The 18,584-nt window shown below is 38.6% G+C and overlaps 1 protein-coding gene across 1 annotated transcript in view; it reads left to right on the forward strand.

Annotated features, from left to right (window-relative positions):
- The first annotated feature begins 16,289 nt into the window (after window positions 1-16,289).
- The window catches only part of wnt6b (wingless-type MMTV integration site family, member 6b), a 41,919-nt gene continuing 39,624 nt past the window's right edge, over window positions 16,290-18,584 (forward strand). Inside the window, exon 1 of the mRNA XM_020920388.2 lies at window positions 16,290-16,428. Within this exon, the coding sequence (XP_020776047.1) occupies window positions 16,346-16,428 (83 nt within the window). The 5' untranslated portion in view covers window positions 16,290-16,345. The remainder of the gene's footprint in view (window positions 16,429-18,584) is intronic.

Consider the following 18,584-nt stretch of genomic DNA (forward strand, 5'->3'; position numbering starts at 1 on the left):
CATTAGGTAAAGGGTGTGAAACCTTTCCTGGAATTAAGTGACTCCACCAAACCAAAGCGATTTTGGCAATAAAAACAGATTTAGTTTCATAAATGAAAGGTGGATAAGTTTAAAACTATACTGTAGAAAACCTCAGGCAAAGTAATAAATTAACTATAAAAAAACAAAAACAAACATATTCTAGCTATAGTAGCTATTTAGAACACCAAAAAGCGTTTATAAAGATTTCTAATAAAGTGAATATTGCATTTGTGGTAGGGGTGGTTAGTTTTCTGCACTTTTTGAAGATCAGTCATTTTGAAAATACAATGTAATGTAATTATGTTTCCCCAAATCACACACACAAAAAAGATCAGTTTCAAAAAAGATATTATTATTATTACTGACTAAAATTCATTTATTTATTTATTTTTGACAGGAATAGGACAATGACTAGAAGCCTGGCTGATAATGGAACAGAAAACATGCCGCGACCCGGCTCCGGATAAGCGGAAGAAAATGGAATGGAATAAAAACCTAAAGAAAAAAAATCTCATCTCTCTCAATCTCTCCTGTTACTACTCATTTATTTATCAAAAGGGTCACGTTAACTTTAACTTCAGTTGCCACTAGATGGTGGCACATACTAAAATACAAAAATACTGAGGTCATGAAAAAATGCTTTGGGACACAACTGAAGATTTTAGTATTTAAACCATTTGTCAGATTAAGTAGTAAAAACGTAAACAGGAGTACAAGATGTAAAACCTTATGATGTATTAATCAAATCAATGTTTATATTGTATTTTAACACTGGAGCCACTTAGTACATAAAAAGAGACCTTATGTAATTTCTGTCTATCTTCAGGACAATCTGCGTATTTGTTTGTGTCCGTATTATTGTCCATCTGGTGGCTATCTTCAAGCAGCAGCCTCTAGACACGAGTTGGACGGAGAAGAAAGGAGGATCTGAGTATGTGCATTTAAATAGCTATCAGTGCTTTTCTAGATACAATCAGATATAATGAAGTAACTGGTCTGCCGGTAACACATGAATCATACTCCACAATCCACAGTCGCGCTGCAAAAGAGGAAACTTTTAGAGTGGATGAGAAACATGCTAGTATTATTCAGTGTTTGTACAGTCAATATTTGGTCTTTGAGTCACCTGGACGTCCATAGAGACTGAAAGCAAATGAAACATGACTATCTCACAATAATGGGGGCGGATGAACCTGAGGATTTCTATTTGTGACTAATCCCATTAACTTCTTGTATTACCACAAAAAACTGCATTTTAGAAATACAAATTTTAGCTGTATCTGTAGTCATCTGTATTAAATATTATTGGCCTGTGTCATGTTGTGATGTCATCTGAAATCCAGCAATACGTTGACAGAATTTCCATTACATTTCCACAGTTATACAAATCATATGGTGTAATTGGTAAGGTTAAAGAATTATTCACCCATTCACAGACCAAAATAGACAATAGGAGCTGGGTTAAGTGTCTTCTCCAAGGAGATAAGGACAGCAGAGCAGAGATCAAACCTTCAACCTTTGAATCAGTAGGCAAATGCTGTACCTACTCAGCTATTTTCTATGACCAGTATTTAACGCTACTTAGCTTTAAGCCATGTTAAAATGCTGTTAGCTCCTCAAAAACATATCTGTTTGAGTAATCCTGTATTATGAGTCAGCCTACATCTCCAAAGCTCAAAATGCTCTACCATAGGCTTATGATGTCATGTAGTTTTTAAGTTAATAGCTATCTTTTTAACTTTTGTTCAGTAGAGATTGGAAATCCTGGGGCTGAAATCATCCAAATGATTCTAGTGAAGATATATGGAGTTTAAAAACATCACAAAACATAAAAACATCACAAGGTGGTACAGAGTGTTTTCTGTTTTAGAGAAGTATGCATGGTTTGTGTGTTAAAAATGTGTAAATGAAACAAAAGACTACTCCAGGTACAGTATGTTTGTGATGAGGAAACAACATTATAACATAGATCAGAAAATAGTGATATGTGCCCTAAAAATAATACAAAGGCACAAATAATTCTTGCTTAATGGTCACATATGGACAACATAATTCAAATAGTTTAATGCGAGCTCCGCATTTGTTGGCACAAGTGCAAAACATTCTGTATTTAATGACTATAATAAATAGTAGAAATTCTTACTACACACACACACACACTGCCTGAATCTAATTATCTACAGTTCAGGGGTGATATTACGGTTACTCACAAATCAGTGTAGGGCCCTTTGAGGACATAGATGCTTTTAGATTATGTTAGAGTCCCAGTCGTCTGTTAAAGGTCCTATATTACACAAAACTGGGCTTTTAGCCAAATCATAATGCTGCTACCTCATCCAAAACGTACTCAGAGTTGTGTTTTGTTTCATTCACACATGTTTGAGTAACCCTTTATTATTAGTCTGTCTACATCTCCAAAGCTCAAAATGCTCTATTCCACTTTGTGATGTCATGTAGTGGTAGATTTCAAGTTAACAACCACATTTTACCTTTAGTTCATTGGAGATTGGCAATTTCAAGGCTGAAAATATCCAAATCTTTGTAGTGAAGGTGTATGAAGTTTAAAAACACAGTGGAGCACTTCCTGTATGAGATGTATATGCCATTTCTGTTTGAGAGAAGAACTAAATATGCAGGATGTGTGTGTTAAACTTGTAAGAATGAAACAAAACTCAACTCCTGGTATGTTTTGATGAGGAAATAACATAACATAGATCAGAAAAAAGCATAATATGGGCCCTTTAAGGAGAACTTTAGACTATCCTGTCTTTACCTAAATGCACACACAATACGCAACATAATAGGCATGTCAGCTATTGGATTAAGTGTACCTCCTAAACATACATTTAATGTGTCCAATTACTACAAGATCTCCACTTAAACCACAAGCCAGCCTAAAAGAGCAAAGCATGATGGACTGTGTAATTATGTGTCCCACTTTGACATATTATCCCATTTGCCATAAGAGGCCATTGTCTGAGGCAGGCTACCATTTCATTACTAACTTGCTGTAACAGGACCGAACATTTAGTCCTTATCTTCTATCCAAAAACACACTTTCTGGTTTGGGACATGTAAAATCTTGCATATTTGATATTTTAGACTCATTTCATCCTTGCTTGATATGCCAGTGTAATGGAATTTATCTTGCCTTTCTCCTAAGGGATTCCTAGGATAACTTGGTTGTAGGTTTCTGGTTTCATATGTTTCTGATTTGGCCCTTAGTCCAGTTGTCAGATAAAATGTCAGAAATATGTTAAGTAAATTTGAAGATGATGTGGTAACACTTCAATCAGTACACTTAATAATTACATTTTATCTGAATAATGTACAATTTCACGTCCCCTGTAACAGCTTGTAATAACATGTCAAATACTGTGTAAGAACTTGTAATAACATGTCAGGCACTCATGATGTAACAAGATGTAACAATGAAATTAAATTCAAAATCTCTCAATACTTACTCCCATAAGTATAATGTAAATGTTACAGGTGCCAAGTGTCATTTATTGTCTTTCAAGGGCCCATGTTATGCTGTTTTCTGATCTACTGTATGTTATAATGCTGTTTCCTCATCAAAAGGGTATGTTTAACTCACATATATTTAACTCAGAAACCCTGCCTATAGGCTCAGTTCTTCTCTCAAATTGACTTTATGCCACCTTATGATGTCATGTGTTAATACAGGAAGTGCTCTACTGTGTTTTTAAGATCCATACACCTTCACTAGAATCATTTGGATAATTTCAACCCTAGAATTGCTTGTCTCTGCAAAAGGTAGCTGCAAAAACTAGCGCTTCATGACATCACAAGGTGGAACAGACCATTTTGAGCTTTGGAGATGTAGACAGACCAATGATGAAAGATTACTCAGACGTGTGAATGAAACAAAACACAACTCCAGGTATGTTTCTGATGAAGCAGCAACTTTTTAACTTGGCTAAAACCTCTCAAGAGTGAATGTCGCCTTATATAGAACCTTTAATGGTCTGTAATTGCACATAACCCAAACTCTATACCCCTAAACCTAACTTCTATAACCCAAAACCTATAAATACTTCTTCCAAGCTATCCCAGTGTAATTACCATTTTATTACAGGTTGTTACAAATTATAGTAATCCAACCTTCTAACCCTCAGTACAATGTAATTACATGTTATTACCAGTTGTTACACAGTGCTCTAAATGACTGATACTTTGCGGTGACATCACATCTATCTCTATGGTGAAATGTTCCAGCCTGATTCATCAGCTGGTTTCACTTTGTGGAAACCGTGTGACCGCGCAAGATTAGAATTCGTTTGCTTGATGGTAGGCGGGTACGTTTTTATTTAACCAATCACTGCTATTTGGTTGTGATGTATGTAATGCACCACTAATGAGGCTAACTGTTATATTAAGCTTTTCCAAAATCCTACAGGAAGAAGGGCAATAACGTCTTCCCCTTGATAAAATTAATCAAACTTTCTCTTTGCTTTAAATCCTCGATCTCGGGAATCGTTGCCAACACATAATGTATAGCTCTTCACTGAGCGGCTGGTGCCTGGTCTGGGGTTCTTGCAAACCGTCTAGTGTATTCTGACTCCTGACCTAGTTGCTGGAGAGACATGAAATTGAGCGGAGGCACAAGATGGTGCCAGCCTTGCTAGAAATGTTCAGCAGTTACGGTGACACAATTTACACATTAGCAAACATAGATCAAGCAGGTTTAATAGTCTGAAAACTCAACAAAAATTGTGTTTAAACAACACATTTTCAGGAGCCTGTATGCAGCACAAGCCTGTTCAAGCATTCATAGTCCTGATTTTAGGTGTTCCACAATAAAGGTGAGAATGAAAAACTGCTGTTAGCGTGTGACTGTAATGTGATGTGATTTTATGTTTGACAGCACAAATCAGCTGACAGTCAGTTATTCCTGTTCAGACTGTTAAAATAAAGATTAGATTAAAGTCTAAGAAAGTGTCAGACAGAGCAGTGCCTACAGTTTACATTACGCCCTCAAGGAAGTATCTATATTAATGAAGTTGGTACAATGAGCTGGGTGTGGAGTAAATTAATGTTTGACTGATTTTGCGTTTTTTCTTAGAACAAACCAGAGTCCACGTGTGGCACAGAGCAGACAGAGGAGAGAGGTTTGGTGGTGGTGCCTTTTGGCTGCTCGTAGGAATCTGCTTCACGCCCAGATGAAAGCAGTGTGAGAGGGGAATGTGAGCGGAGCGTGTGTGTGAGGTGTGGTGGACATGGGCTCGGCCTGTGCTTTTTACAGTCTGGAGGAGGAGACAGGGATGCTTCAGTACTGTTTCAAGCTCTATTTAGGCTCAGTCACATATACAAAGGACAGGAAAACCACAACAGCTTATGTGGAGCTTTTTTTGGAGTGTAATGGTTTTTTTAAGATTCCATTTAATCACTGAGACATTGTTAATAAACATTATAATAAACAGGATAACATTATTACCCATATGTGTCTTGGATGAGAAATAGTGTACTTTTTCAGATAAACATGCCATTACAGACAGTGAACAGTATGAAAGCAAAAGTAAACTGCATTTTTAAACAATATGGCAACATGGCCTTTATAATTAGGACTATCAGAATATGTTACTAATACAATTGCTTCCATGTAAATTGTATATTTATGCTACTACTAATTTAATCTACTATCAAGATTGTTCGTATTAATAGATTCTGATTGATTTAATAAGTTAATTTTCCATTACAGTGATAGAGAACTATTTTGGATTAGAAAAACATGTAATAGGACTTCTAGCTCTGCATTTTAAAGATTTGTTGAACTCCTAAGTGACACTTATTAGAACAGACATTATTTTTTACTGAAAATCATTGCACCTATTTAATTTAAGGCCACGTCAAGACAATCAGGTACAAATCAATGTCAATGCTGTTATTTTGCCATTTTTTTTCAGAAACTGCTTTTGTTTTGCTCAGTTTTTCAAAATTGGGTTGTCTATCAGCTAGTTGTAATTCATGCAAAAAAAAAAAAGCACAATCAGAGATAGCAACCTAGTCCCCCATGAGGCATCGGTGGGGGCAGTTCATCACCACGGAAGCAGCTTATGAGGAGCCCAGCCCATACCCCGGTTATGTGTGTGTCAACTTCTGTGATGATTGGGTGAATATTTCAGCCCGCAGATGGTTCAGAAATTTCCGAAATTGCCTGTCCTTTATAATGTCGTGACCTTTCAATTGACCAGTGTGACCTCAAATGATCTCGGATCATCACCAAACTTTTTTTGCGGCATCGGGCTTGACCCACGTACCAAATTTGGTGACAATCGGTCCATGAATGCCGGAATTATCGTGGGTAGACACACACACACAAACACACACACAGACACACACGCACACAAACACACAGGGTGAATACAAAACCTGGTCAACCCTTTGGGGACCAGGTAAAAAACACACACACACACACACAGTTGTATGCCCAAACAAAATGAAAACAAATGAAAGTAGGTTTTAATAACATTCAGTTAATGTGGACCTTCTAATTTGTTTGGAAACCTTTTCAGTGTTTTGCTTAATTACACAAATTCGGACGACATTCATGTGAAAATCGCAAGCGTACGAACTCATTTAAAAATATATATATATTGTTACACATGGACCATTTAGTACATTTATCAACCAAATAAATAATCACTTAAATAACATTTTGAGAAGCTGTATTGTCACACAACTCCTCGCAGCTTTTCATGATTAAAACTACTGTCAATCATCTGGGCCACAGTTTCACACCAACACTTTAAGCCCATATAATTTCCCTGGTGAAATCATCTCAGAAAACATGTTATGAACCAAAACAAATGTTATAAGTTAAATGTAACGGGTGAAAAATGCAGCTCTGGCAGCCCGCAGTCTGCTCCTGTATCTCTGAGGGCGTCTCCATCTCCAGCCTAAGTCCCAGCAGATGTGAGGGACACGCCACATCTCTGCTGCTCTGATTAACATGAAAAGAATCACACACACGAGCGGGCGACTCCAGTTTAATCACAAAACTCATGAAGGTCAACACAGAGTCATGGGAAGAGAGAAAGTTAGAGACTAAGTTTGCACTGGAGAATGCAGCCTGAAGCTCCTGTATTGGCTATTATGGTAGATCTTATTCAGTGTTTTGTTATATATGGAACGTTTTGATGACTTATTCTCATTCAAAAGCTACAATATTTAGTTTTAAATTACACAAAATAAAATTTTGTAAGCTTTAAGATATGTTAGAATGTTGTCACCTACTTAAAACATGCCTGTAGTTGTGTTTTGTTTCATACACAGGTTTATTATTAGTCTGTTTACATCTCCAAAGCTCAAAAGGCTCTGGCAATTCCAGAAATGAAATTATCCAAATGATTCTGTGTATGGAGGTGTATGGAGTTTAAACACAGTGGAGCACTTCTTGTATTACCACATGACATCAGAAGGTTTAGTGTTTTCCATTTGAGAGAAAAACTCAGCCTAAATATGCAAGGTTTGAGTTAAACATGTGTGAATGAAACAACAACAACTCCAGGAAACAACATTATAACAGAGATCAGACAATAGCCAAATATGGGTCCTTTAAATTTTAATCACCATGGCAACAACCTAGCCTGATTCATCCGCCGGTTTTACTTCATTTCACTTCGTACAGACTGTCTGACCTCACAGCCTTAGATTTCATTCACTTGACGGTAGGCAGGTACTTTTTTTATCATTTAACCAATTACTGCTATTTGGTTGTGACGTGTGTAATGCGCCGCTAACAAGGTTAACTGGCATATTAAGCTTTTCCCACAACCCGTAGGAAGAAGGACAATAACGTCTTTCCCCTTGATAAAATTCACCAAACATTCTCTTTATTCCGGCTTTAAATTCTCGATCTCGGGAATCACTGCCAACACTGAATATATCACTCTTCACTGATTGGCTGGTGCCCAAACTTGCACTTCCGGGGTTTTTGTGAACTGTCTGTTTGTGACCTAGATGCTGGAGAGAAACGAAACTGAGCGGAGGCACTAGGTGGCGCCAGCCTGACTATCAACAACCCCCATCATTATGAAACTCATGGATAATCTCTGAGCGACACAAATAAAATCTCGGTATGCATTGGTATGTATTTGGTTAGCAATTGTAATATTTTGACCAAAAATGGTTACTAAAACAGAAGGAAACTCATTTAAATTTTTTATTTTAGACAAAAAGCAGACAATAAGCTGGTCACATTTCAGACACTCCCAGACACATTTATAGTTATATATTTTCACCAATACATTGAATGAACAAAGAAATTAAGTAACTGGGAGTTTATGTATGCATTAAGACAAATGTGTAATATATATTGTTGAACAAATTTGATGTCTTATTTACGTTTATCATGGCTTGGTTTTCATCTATGTTTAAGTACTGTTGTTGATCAAGGCCATATTCTGTACCTCAATAATTTAGATTTGAAAAGCACATTCAGATCTCGCACATGCTGGGAGCTGGATTCTCTCGTATAAAACTGTCTCTCAAGGGCAGACCATCATTTTGTCTGGGGTTTTGTTGCTGTCAGATTCTGCACATGTTCATATGGCAAGCTAATATTATCGAGGCAGACATTTTACTGCATTCCTCTAAGTGTTGAAGCTCATATCAGAACGTGTGGAAGAAAATCTAATGTAAATGTATCTGTTTTATGGACATATGGGAATGGCTTTAAATGGCCAGCAAATAGTAATATTTATTTTTATTTAAATGCATGCTTATTGATTTTTAATTACTTTTTATAGAGCACCTAATAGCCTGTGTTTTTCATATTTTTATTTGTGTGGTTTTCAAAATCAGAATCAGAAAATTACTATTATTAATGTCAATGAACAAAATTCACATACGAGGAACTTGCTTTGGCATTATGGTGCAACATTAAAATAAGAAAAATAATATAAACAATGATAAAATGTCAAAATTATACAATAGTTTTCCCCTTGCAGACAAGTAACAATTTTAAACAGTGTTTTCCTAGCCTGATTCATCAGCTAGTTTCACTTTGTAGAAACCGTCTGACCTGGATTTGTTCGCTCGATGGTAAGCGGGTACTTTTTTTTAATCATTTAACCAATCGCTGCTATTTGGTTGTTACGTATGTAATGCGCCGCTAACGGAGCTAACTGGTATATTAAGCTTTTCCCAAATCCTGTAGGAAGAAGGACAATAATGTCTTTCCCCTTGATAAAATTCACCAAACATTCTCTTTGTTCCGGCTTTAAATCCTCAATCTCGGGAATCATTGCCAAAACAGAATATATCACTCTTCACTGATTGGCTGGTGCCCAAACTTGCACTTCCGGGGTTTTTGCGAACTGTCTATTGTATTCTGACCTAAATGCTGGAGAGAAATGAAATTGAGCGGAGGCACTAGGTGGCGCCAGCCTGACTATCAACAACCCCCATCATTATGAAACTGATGGATAATCTATAGCAAGCAATAATGTCTTTCACCTTGATAAAATTCACCAAACATTGTTTGTTCCGGCTCTAAATCCTCGATCTCGAGAATCGTTAACAACACTGAATATATGGCTCTTCACTGATAGACTGGTGCCTGGACTCGCACTTCCGAAGTTTTTGCAAACCGTCTAGTGTAGTCTGATTCCTGTCCTAGTCGCTGGAGAGAAATGAAATTAAGTGGAGGCACTAGGTGGCGCCAGCCTGGCTAGTGTTTTCCCCCATCTGGTCCAAAAGTAAAACATGGATGAATGATAATGTTGATAATAAGCTACTAACTTTATCTATTTGTGCTACAATAAAGAGGCAGTTCTGTTCTCCATCTTTCAAACTTCCAATCAATCAGAGGATTAATGGTTGATATTTAGAAAAATAGGAAGGAAAACACAGCTTTCCTTTGGTCAGGACTATGAATGACAAGGGTGAAACTGGGGGTGAAGAGTGGGAGTGACATTAAACAAATTGTGTTAGAAATGACTTCATCTGGAAATTGATCACATGGCAGCAAAAAGAAACAAGCGAGGACATGAAAATAAAATGAACTTCAATCCAGACTGAAGCCGAGCTCATGATGGATATTCCTTTTGCCTTGTGTGCTCCTGCCTCACTTACATTGTACAGTCACAGTTGCTCTTATTGATACTCTGCAGTGACATCACTCTGGGGTGTTCTACATGTGTTTCTATGGTGGAATGTTTCTGTAGTTTGTAGGCGATACAATGTTTTACGATAGTCTGACAACTCCAGAAAAATCCAAATGTAATTAAAACAACACATTTTCAAGAGCCTGTGACCAATACAAGTGTTCATGGTCCTGTTTAGGTGTTTGATTTTCAACAAAATGTGAGAGTGACTAACTGAAAAACTGTTGTCTAATCCGATCTAGGTTGTGACTCATGTTATTTGAGAAGGATTTGTTTAACAGTACAAATCAGCTCACCTGATGTAGTTCCAGTTCCAGTTCTTTATGGTCAGATTATGTTAAAATAAAGCTCAGATTAAAGTCTAACAGCCAGTGCCAAGTCAGACAGAGCAGTGCCTACAGTTCGAATCACAACCCGAGGGACTGCTGACGTGACATGGTCTTCATCTAATCCCACGTCCTCTCTCCGGCTCGTCCACCGTGCTCCGGCCTGAGCACTTGTTGTGATGTGTATCTACTGAACGTGGGCTGTGCTCCATCTGCTCAGGGCTCTCCTCTCAGCAGGCCCCTAAAGCTGAGAGCCAAGACCCCAGGCCCAACACCCCACCGCACTTTGAAATCAGATCTTTATTGTCCAGAAAGTATGAAGAATCAGCCCTCCCTAACCAAACACTCTTATCCAGTCCAGACCAGCGAGGGACTGAGGGAGAGAGAGAGAGAGAGAGGTATAACATGAGAACAGAGAAGAGAGTTATTTATAGGACGCGAGGAGATAACTCAATTTTCATAACTTTCTAATTTTGTTGCTGTGCTGGTATCAATAGGGGGTCCAAAAGGGGTGCATGCAAAGACAAGGCAATACACTTAATGGTCCTAAATTAGAATTACTGGTGTTACATTAAGATTAATTAAAGGGCACAGTTTGCACCATTTTCTAATCTATGTTATAATGTTGTATCCTCATCACAAACATACCTGGAGTTGTGTTTTTTACATTCACACATGTTTAACACATAAATCCTCCATGTTTAGACTGAATTCTTCTCTCAAACGGAAAAAAACTCTGTCCCACCTTGTGATGTCATGTGGTATAGGAAGTGCTACACAGTGTTTTTAAACTCCAAACACTTTCACTAGAATTATTTGGATAATTTCAGGCCTGGAATTGTCAATCTCTACTGAACGAAAAGTTAATTTGAAGACTACCACTACATGACATCACAAGGTGGAACATGGCATTTTGAGCTTTGGAGATGTATAGACTAGTAGGATTACTGAATGAAACAAAACACAACTCCAGTATGTTTTTGAAGAGGTAGCAAAACTCACGGGACCTTTAAAAATTAGCTTCTCTTTCTCAAGTAATTTCTTTGGCAACGTTGTACTTCTACTTAAAAAATATTATCAATTATGTAAACAATTAGGAATTATTGCAAAATTTAGCTGATCTACCCACCTCCTGACCAAAATCTGCCTCAAGATCTGCGGAAGAATTAATTGGACACTGCACTACTCTACTTGCCAGGCTAGCGCCACCAAGTGCCTCCGCTCAACTTCATTTCTCTCCAACGAATAGGTCAGAAATTGGAGACGGCTCACAAAAGCCCCAGAAGTGCGAGTTCAGGCACCAGCCAATCAGCGAAGCGCCATATATTCTGTATTGGCAACAATTCCCAAGATTGAGGATTTAAAGCCGCAATATAGAGAATGTTTGGTGAATTTTATCACGTTATTGCCCTTCTTCCTACGGGATTTGGGAAAAGCTTAATATACCAGTTAGCCCTGTTAGTGGTGCATTACATATGTCACGACCAAACAGCAGCGACTGGTTAAATGAAAAAAAGTACCCGCCTACTGTCAAGCAAACGAATCCTAACACTAATGCTCTACTGCCACTGCTCTTCTTTCCCTGAGGGGACAATAAAGTCAAACTGCCTTAACCTAACCGATCCCACTGTGGCAGGTGTTAGTATCTTTGCTTCTATCTCTCTAATGAGTTTTGAGGTTTTAGCAGATGCGTCCTTTTGAAAATAATACCACAGATGACAACTTGGCTCTTTCAATCTTTTATCTGCTTTTAATCATAATTTAACTATTTCAAGCATTAAGATGTAATCATACTGTATAGCATAGCTTTATGACAGGTTAGATTTGTAGAGTTGAACCATGGGAACAGTGAAGCAGTGGACACACCTGTTGCAGAGAGGAGGGGACCAGAGGGTGGAGAGAGAGAAAAAGATGGTCAGCAGCAGATAACGGACAAGACTCAAACATTAGAGAATCACAAATCAGAAGAATCTTTCATATTAACTTAAAGATACACTACGGGAATTCTGGCAAAAGCGTCCGCCACTTGCTTGTCTCTGTGGAGATGTTATTGCTTTGCCTACATGTTCCACGTTTTTATCTTTAATTTGTGTAATTACAGATATTTTTTATTGATAAAGTCAAATAAAAACATAGATTCTTATTCTGAATGGGGCGCCTTTCCACAGATTTGACCTGTAACTTGACCCTGTGGATTAGGTTTAATGTTCATGGAGAGACAGTGTACCTTTAACTTTCAACATATAAAACTCATAGTGTAGAAAATAAAAAAATGCCAAATTTTACAGAAATATCAATATACAAATTAATTATATTAGGGCTTTAGAAGTCAATTTGCAGACTTCCGACTCTCCAGACACCTCCCATGTCACCTGTAACTTCTAATACACAATTCTTGAAGCATGTTTGAATGACCCCATTGCCCTTTTCAGCACATGCCTTTGGTCTTATGTCACTGCTCTCTAAACTAAAGGTGGGCTACTGTAGGTGTGCAGGTCACAGAGCTAGACCCGTTCACAAAACTCCACTTCTTCTGAACTATTTCATGTGATAATTTGAATACATCGATAGTTAAAGTTTGTTGCAATGCATGAGAGAGCAAATTATGTCTGAAGGCTTGACTCTTCTGCATAGGAAAACTGACTGTCTTTCAGGAAACTGTCATTCTACCATAAGCTCTAAGAATCAGAGCTATTTCAAGTTTACCTCAGTGAAATGGCCCAAATCAAAACAAAAGGGCCAGTATGTTTTATATGGGTGAATCTCAGGTTGTAATTCTCACACACTGAAGCCGCAAAGGTATTTCACTCATGGAAGGAAAGTCTTTAGTCAATGTTACTGGGGGCATCCACTCATTTAATACTTTATAACCCCCAAATATTATGGTAACACTGGAAGAAAGGACAAGACTGTTTTAATGGAAATTTGTCCTTGGACACAAAGGGACCCTTCTTCACAGCTATACAGGTTCATGGTCAGGATGATTAGAACAGACACAGGGAGAACTAGTTCAAACTAGAAACAGTTGTAGATGTTCAATGTCAGGGGTTTCCTGTTCAGGTAATATCAGGTTAAGTGCTTCAGTTGTTTAAAGGTGCACTCTGTAACTTTTCTGGTTGCTGCTTGACCCCATGGAAAAGTTGTTGCTTTGCTTGGAGTGTTCCACATTATAGCATTAACATTTTTTCTGCCATGGATTTATTATACACTAGTATTATTCACATACAGTTTTTTTTTTTTTTTACATTTTTAATAGCTAAAAATACATTAAAATCATTCCTTCTCCACATATATGACCTCCAACTTTGCCTGTGGCGTCACCTCTTGTCTCCATAGAGATAAATATGTTTAATGCCATACAGTGAAGCATTACAGGCAAAGCAATAACATCTCTAGAGACAAGCAGATGACGAAAACCTCTACCAGAAAAGTTACGTATTGCAGCTTTAACTCCACTGTACTGTATTGATAATGCAGTGACCCACGGCCTCTTGTACATTGACAACAGTACAGGCCCTTTGGTGGTGCACTTGTGATTGATTGCATCAGTGCAGTGGAACGAAGGCTGGTGTTAGGCTCTTTTATGGGGGACCGCAGGACTGTGGTGTTACATTTCAATGGATCTGCCCTTGGCCAGATAGATGATAATACTACACAGGCTGTCTCTCTTCACACGCACCGCGACACACAATAGCGGACAATCTGAGCTGATGACTTTACAGGGCTCTGGTTTAAAGGGGAGCGTCCAGATGTGACAGATGTGGCAGCGATCCTTCAGGAACATGACAAGATAAGAGCCCAGATGGCTTTCACTGCTAAGAGCGGCTTTCTCCAGCAGCACCAGTGGTTAAGCACAATGTGGTCACGTGAAATACCACAACCACGATGACAGAAGGATCATGAATTTGTTAAAATGCACTGTGCAACTTTTCTGGTGCGGGGCCTGACACCTTCTTGTCTCCATGGAGATGTTTTTGGTTTGCCTGGAATGTTCTGTGGTATTTAACGTACCTGTGAAGAAGTTATTTAAATACAGGTGTGTTTATTGGCCAGATACAGTGAATCACATGCATTATTACTGTGAGACAGCTTGCTTCTTCACAGATATGGCCTTTAACCTGATCTGGTGATGCAACCTTCTTGTTTCTATATAAATACAGAATATAGTTTCACAATGTGGAACTTGCAGGTAAAGCATGAAGACAAACAGCTAGCAGACCGTCCCCAAGAAAAGTTACAAGGTGCACCTTTAATCATAAACAGAATACAAGTAAACGTTGTATTTGTTTACATCTGGATTTTCTGCATGTGCGCAGTGGCTGGTAGGCAAAAAGTCAGTGGGGCCGCTTGTTTGTGTTGACAGTTGCGTGTCTGTCATGAAATAATTCATGAGAGTTTGAGGTAGGTTTTGCATTTAATTGTTTTGACATGACTTCATCATCCTTACTCTAAGTCACTGAATGTTGAGGATCAAAAACGTTACTTTGAAAAGTTAAAACTCGGCGATAACTGTTGACGATTGTTGATATTGTGCTGTTGTATGGCGATTGTTGATGTTGTACGACAATAACTGTTGACAATATTGATGTTGTACTGCTGTATGACGATTGTTGTTGTTGTACATCGTAAGTGTTGGTGATGTTGATGTTGACTGTTGATGTTGACTTGTTGACGCTTTTTGCCTACCAAAATGGCTGGCTGACTCGTATGTGATTTGTACCCAACCAACATGGCACAACACTAATGCTATTATAGCAGCAAAAAAGTTTGTTAATTTAATTATTGGCCTATGGATTCTTTGGACGCAGTTGTGTTCTGGTTTGCCCTTAGTGAATCCAAAACTCATCCAAAAACTAAAATACTCAGCTTGGTATTCCTCCAGACCATGTACCGATGAAAACCCCAAAGTGGCACAGAAGGAAGAGCCAAGTTGAATAATGTGTTTTATTTATTTATTTAACATTGTTTATTTGATTATTTATTGCTGTTTACTACACCTGCCTCAATTCTCTCCCTATAACTAAACAATCCCATGGCATTGTTAAAGAAGAGTAGGCTACTGTTTTCTCTCTTTGCTTCCAAAATAATTAAACATGGAATTTGTTTTGTCTATGCAGCGCTTTCATTTTCACTTTAATGTGTTACTAGATTCATTTGTTAGTTTACTTCCCTGACTTCATAACCTACCAAAATGTTCTTACGCACAGGTAGGATCTTTTGGCTCGGGTATACTTCTGCTTTGCCATGTGAGTCCTAGACAGACAGTTGGCACGGACATGAGAAGGGCTGCGCACCAACCACACCTGTGATGACTTCATGCTCCTCTTCGGGCTCCACCGTAAACACCGCTTGCCGCTGTCTGCTTTGTTTACCAGTTCACTGCCTGGCTTCCCTAATCGCTCCTTCTTCTTCTCCGCGTCTCTGAATGACAGCGAGGATTTCACTTTGCCTCGAGCGACGTCACACGTTTTTTTCCACCTTCCCCAAAAGAGAAAAATACACACACGGCATGTTTGAGAGAGCAGGGTGCACCTCGAGTCTGCCTTTACCTGTGGAATAGCCTTGCACGCGGTCGTAAAAGTTCTGAGTGGCCTATTATTTCAAGTTATTAGCCGACACTTGATCGGCACAATGAAGAGGTCAACCACCAAACCTGTGACAGCGGACCATTCCTCAACCTCTTGACCGCGGGGAGATGCGAGTCTTCGGGGGAATTACTGGATGATGAGCGCACCGCCGAAACCAAAACTAACCAATTAAGCTTCACGTATGCATTTGAGACGTCGTGCCATTTTCTCGTGTGGGGGATTGAGGACATCTTGGTAAATTTTGTGCCCCGCAGGAGTGGATTTTTGCCGCGGTTCAAACATGACATGCGTGCGTCTGTCGCGGATTCAGCTCGCCCTCTTCTTCATCTTGCTTTGCCCCGTCAATATCATCGGGCTGTGGTGGTAAGTACTGTCATGGAGCCACGTGTTGCTTTCATAGGCATGGCATTGCTTTAAAAGTCGTGGAAATATGGAAAGTGTTTTAGTATTTGTAAAGGTGTGTGTGTAAAACCTGTGCGTAATGTGCAGTTTTGCAAGCAAGTGCTTTTGGTGTTTTCAATTTCAATCATATTATTGTCCCTGTAAAAAGCTACATTAGCCAGTACTTAGATGTAAAGTATAGCTGTGGCAATGATCCAGGCTTTTAGTGGTAATTTCAAACTTTACCAAACTTTATTCATACTTGGATTTAGACAAACTTGACTGAGTTATAAAGGAAATTTATTAATTTAACGCTATTTTACGCATGGAGATTTTTAAATTAACGTTCTGCTTGATCTGACGGGATCACACTAGATTGAGAAGTTGCTCATCTGCATCAAATTGTTTGTAAAATGGGCTTGTGTCCAATATATTGTCTATAAAACAGTAGTTAATCCTTCATAGACTCCACCCTCATATACACGCATTACTGATTTTTACTATTCCATTAAATCTTGTAGATTAGTGCATGCTTTGATTTTCAGAAAGAAGAAAGTGCAGAAGTCATATTATGGTTTAGTGATGTTGTATTAGAAATTTACAAAATATATATTATGTTGCCTACATTTATCTACTGTCTTTGCTCTTGTAGTTGTAGTCATAGTTACCTTTTCAAGTTAATTGTGCAATATCACAGCAACAGCTCATGAGTCTTTATGGAAATTGCTGATTTGCCCCAAATTTAAGCACATACTTTTTAAATGATTTTATCTTTGATACACTGGTAAATTTCCAGTTTATTACAGTAATAGGATATGTAACTTGGAGTGTCTGCTACCAGCTTGTCTCCATGAAGAAATAATGACTGGAATGTTCACGGTATATGACATCAAAAATTTCATGTTGACACCACCGGTAATGTCTGAAAAGTGACATAGTGCACCTAGAAATATTGCATGGATTTCAATCAGTTTCACAGTAGTTTCGGTTTCACTTTATTGTAAGGGACAACGCTACAAATTGCCCTAAAAAGTCCAAAGGCGCAATCTCTGTAGAACTAAGCCCAGACAAAATGCTAATATTGTGTTGCCGAAGCAGAGTGAGGTGTCTGGCGTTCGTTGCCTGGAGTTATTGAGGAAAGAGGAGCTCCTGGTTTGAGTGTGTGCCTCTAGTGTGTGTGAGTGTGTGTGTGTATCTATGTGCGTATATCTATGTGAAGTTGCAGAGGAGGGAGTCAGGAATGTCAGGTGGCCCTCTGGCGCAGTGGATATGTCATCATAAAACAATCCTTATTGGCTCAACTTTGCAAGCTCTGTGACAGTTGGACAGACAGACAGCGAGAGATGTTACTGATAACTAAATACTTTTGGGCCACGCGGGCTCCCGAACGTACCCCATCGTTCTGACTTAAAGATCCTACATTACGCAAAATGTACACCCTGTGAACTTTTAGTCATATTTTAGTGTTGTTAACACCTCAAAAACATATGTGGATTTGTGTTTTGTTTCATTCAAACATGTTTGAGTCTCTCTCATAAATGGACATAGTTAACCCGCCAGTGCTGTGTTTGACATGGAAAGTTTGAAGCTTCCGGCTCCTTCTAACAAGGCTCAGATTGCCTTAGATTGGTGTATTGTCCCCTCCTCTCTGTAACTGCTGCAGTGAGCCTCATCATTGTGGTCTTAAAATGTTTGTATTAACCTGCTCTACATGATCCTGGTGTTTTTTTGTCCTTTAAAAAATTCCTGTTCCTAATATGAAGTCTGGCTCCAAATTCGCTCCTCTAAATACTAGCATCATGGGTTTCGTTTGAGTGATGCTGAACGTTATGGATGTCACACTCGCTTAGTCCACTTCTGGTCTGTCCACATCTCCAAAACTCAAAGTGCTCTGTTCCAAATTGTGATGCAGCCGTAATTTTCAAGTTAACAGCTACCTTTTACTAGCCTGATTCATCAGCCGCTTTCACTTGGTAGAAAGAGCCCGACCCGAGCGTTCACTGGACGATAGATATTTAACCAATCTCTGCTATTTGGTCGTGACGTATGTAAAGGGCAGCCAACGGGGCTAACTGGTATATAAAACTTTTCCTTGATAAATTTCACCAAACAGTTTCTTTGTTCTAGCTTTAAATCCT

The sequence above is a fragment of the Boleophthalmus pectinirostris genome, unplaced genomic scaffold (assembly GCF_026225935.1).
Source record: "Boleophthalmus pectinirostris isolate CB_2022bp ecotype Guang Dong unplaced genomic scaffold, ASM2622593v1 HiC_scaffold_1, whole genome shotgun sequence".
NCBI lineage: Eukaryota > Metazoa > Chordata > Actinopteri > Gobiiformes > Gobiidae > Boleophthalmus > Boleophthalmus pectinirostris.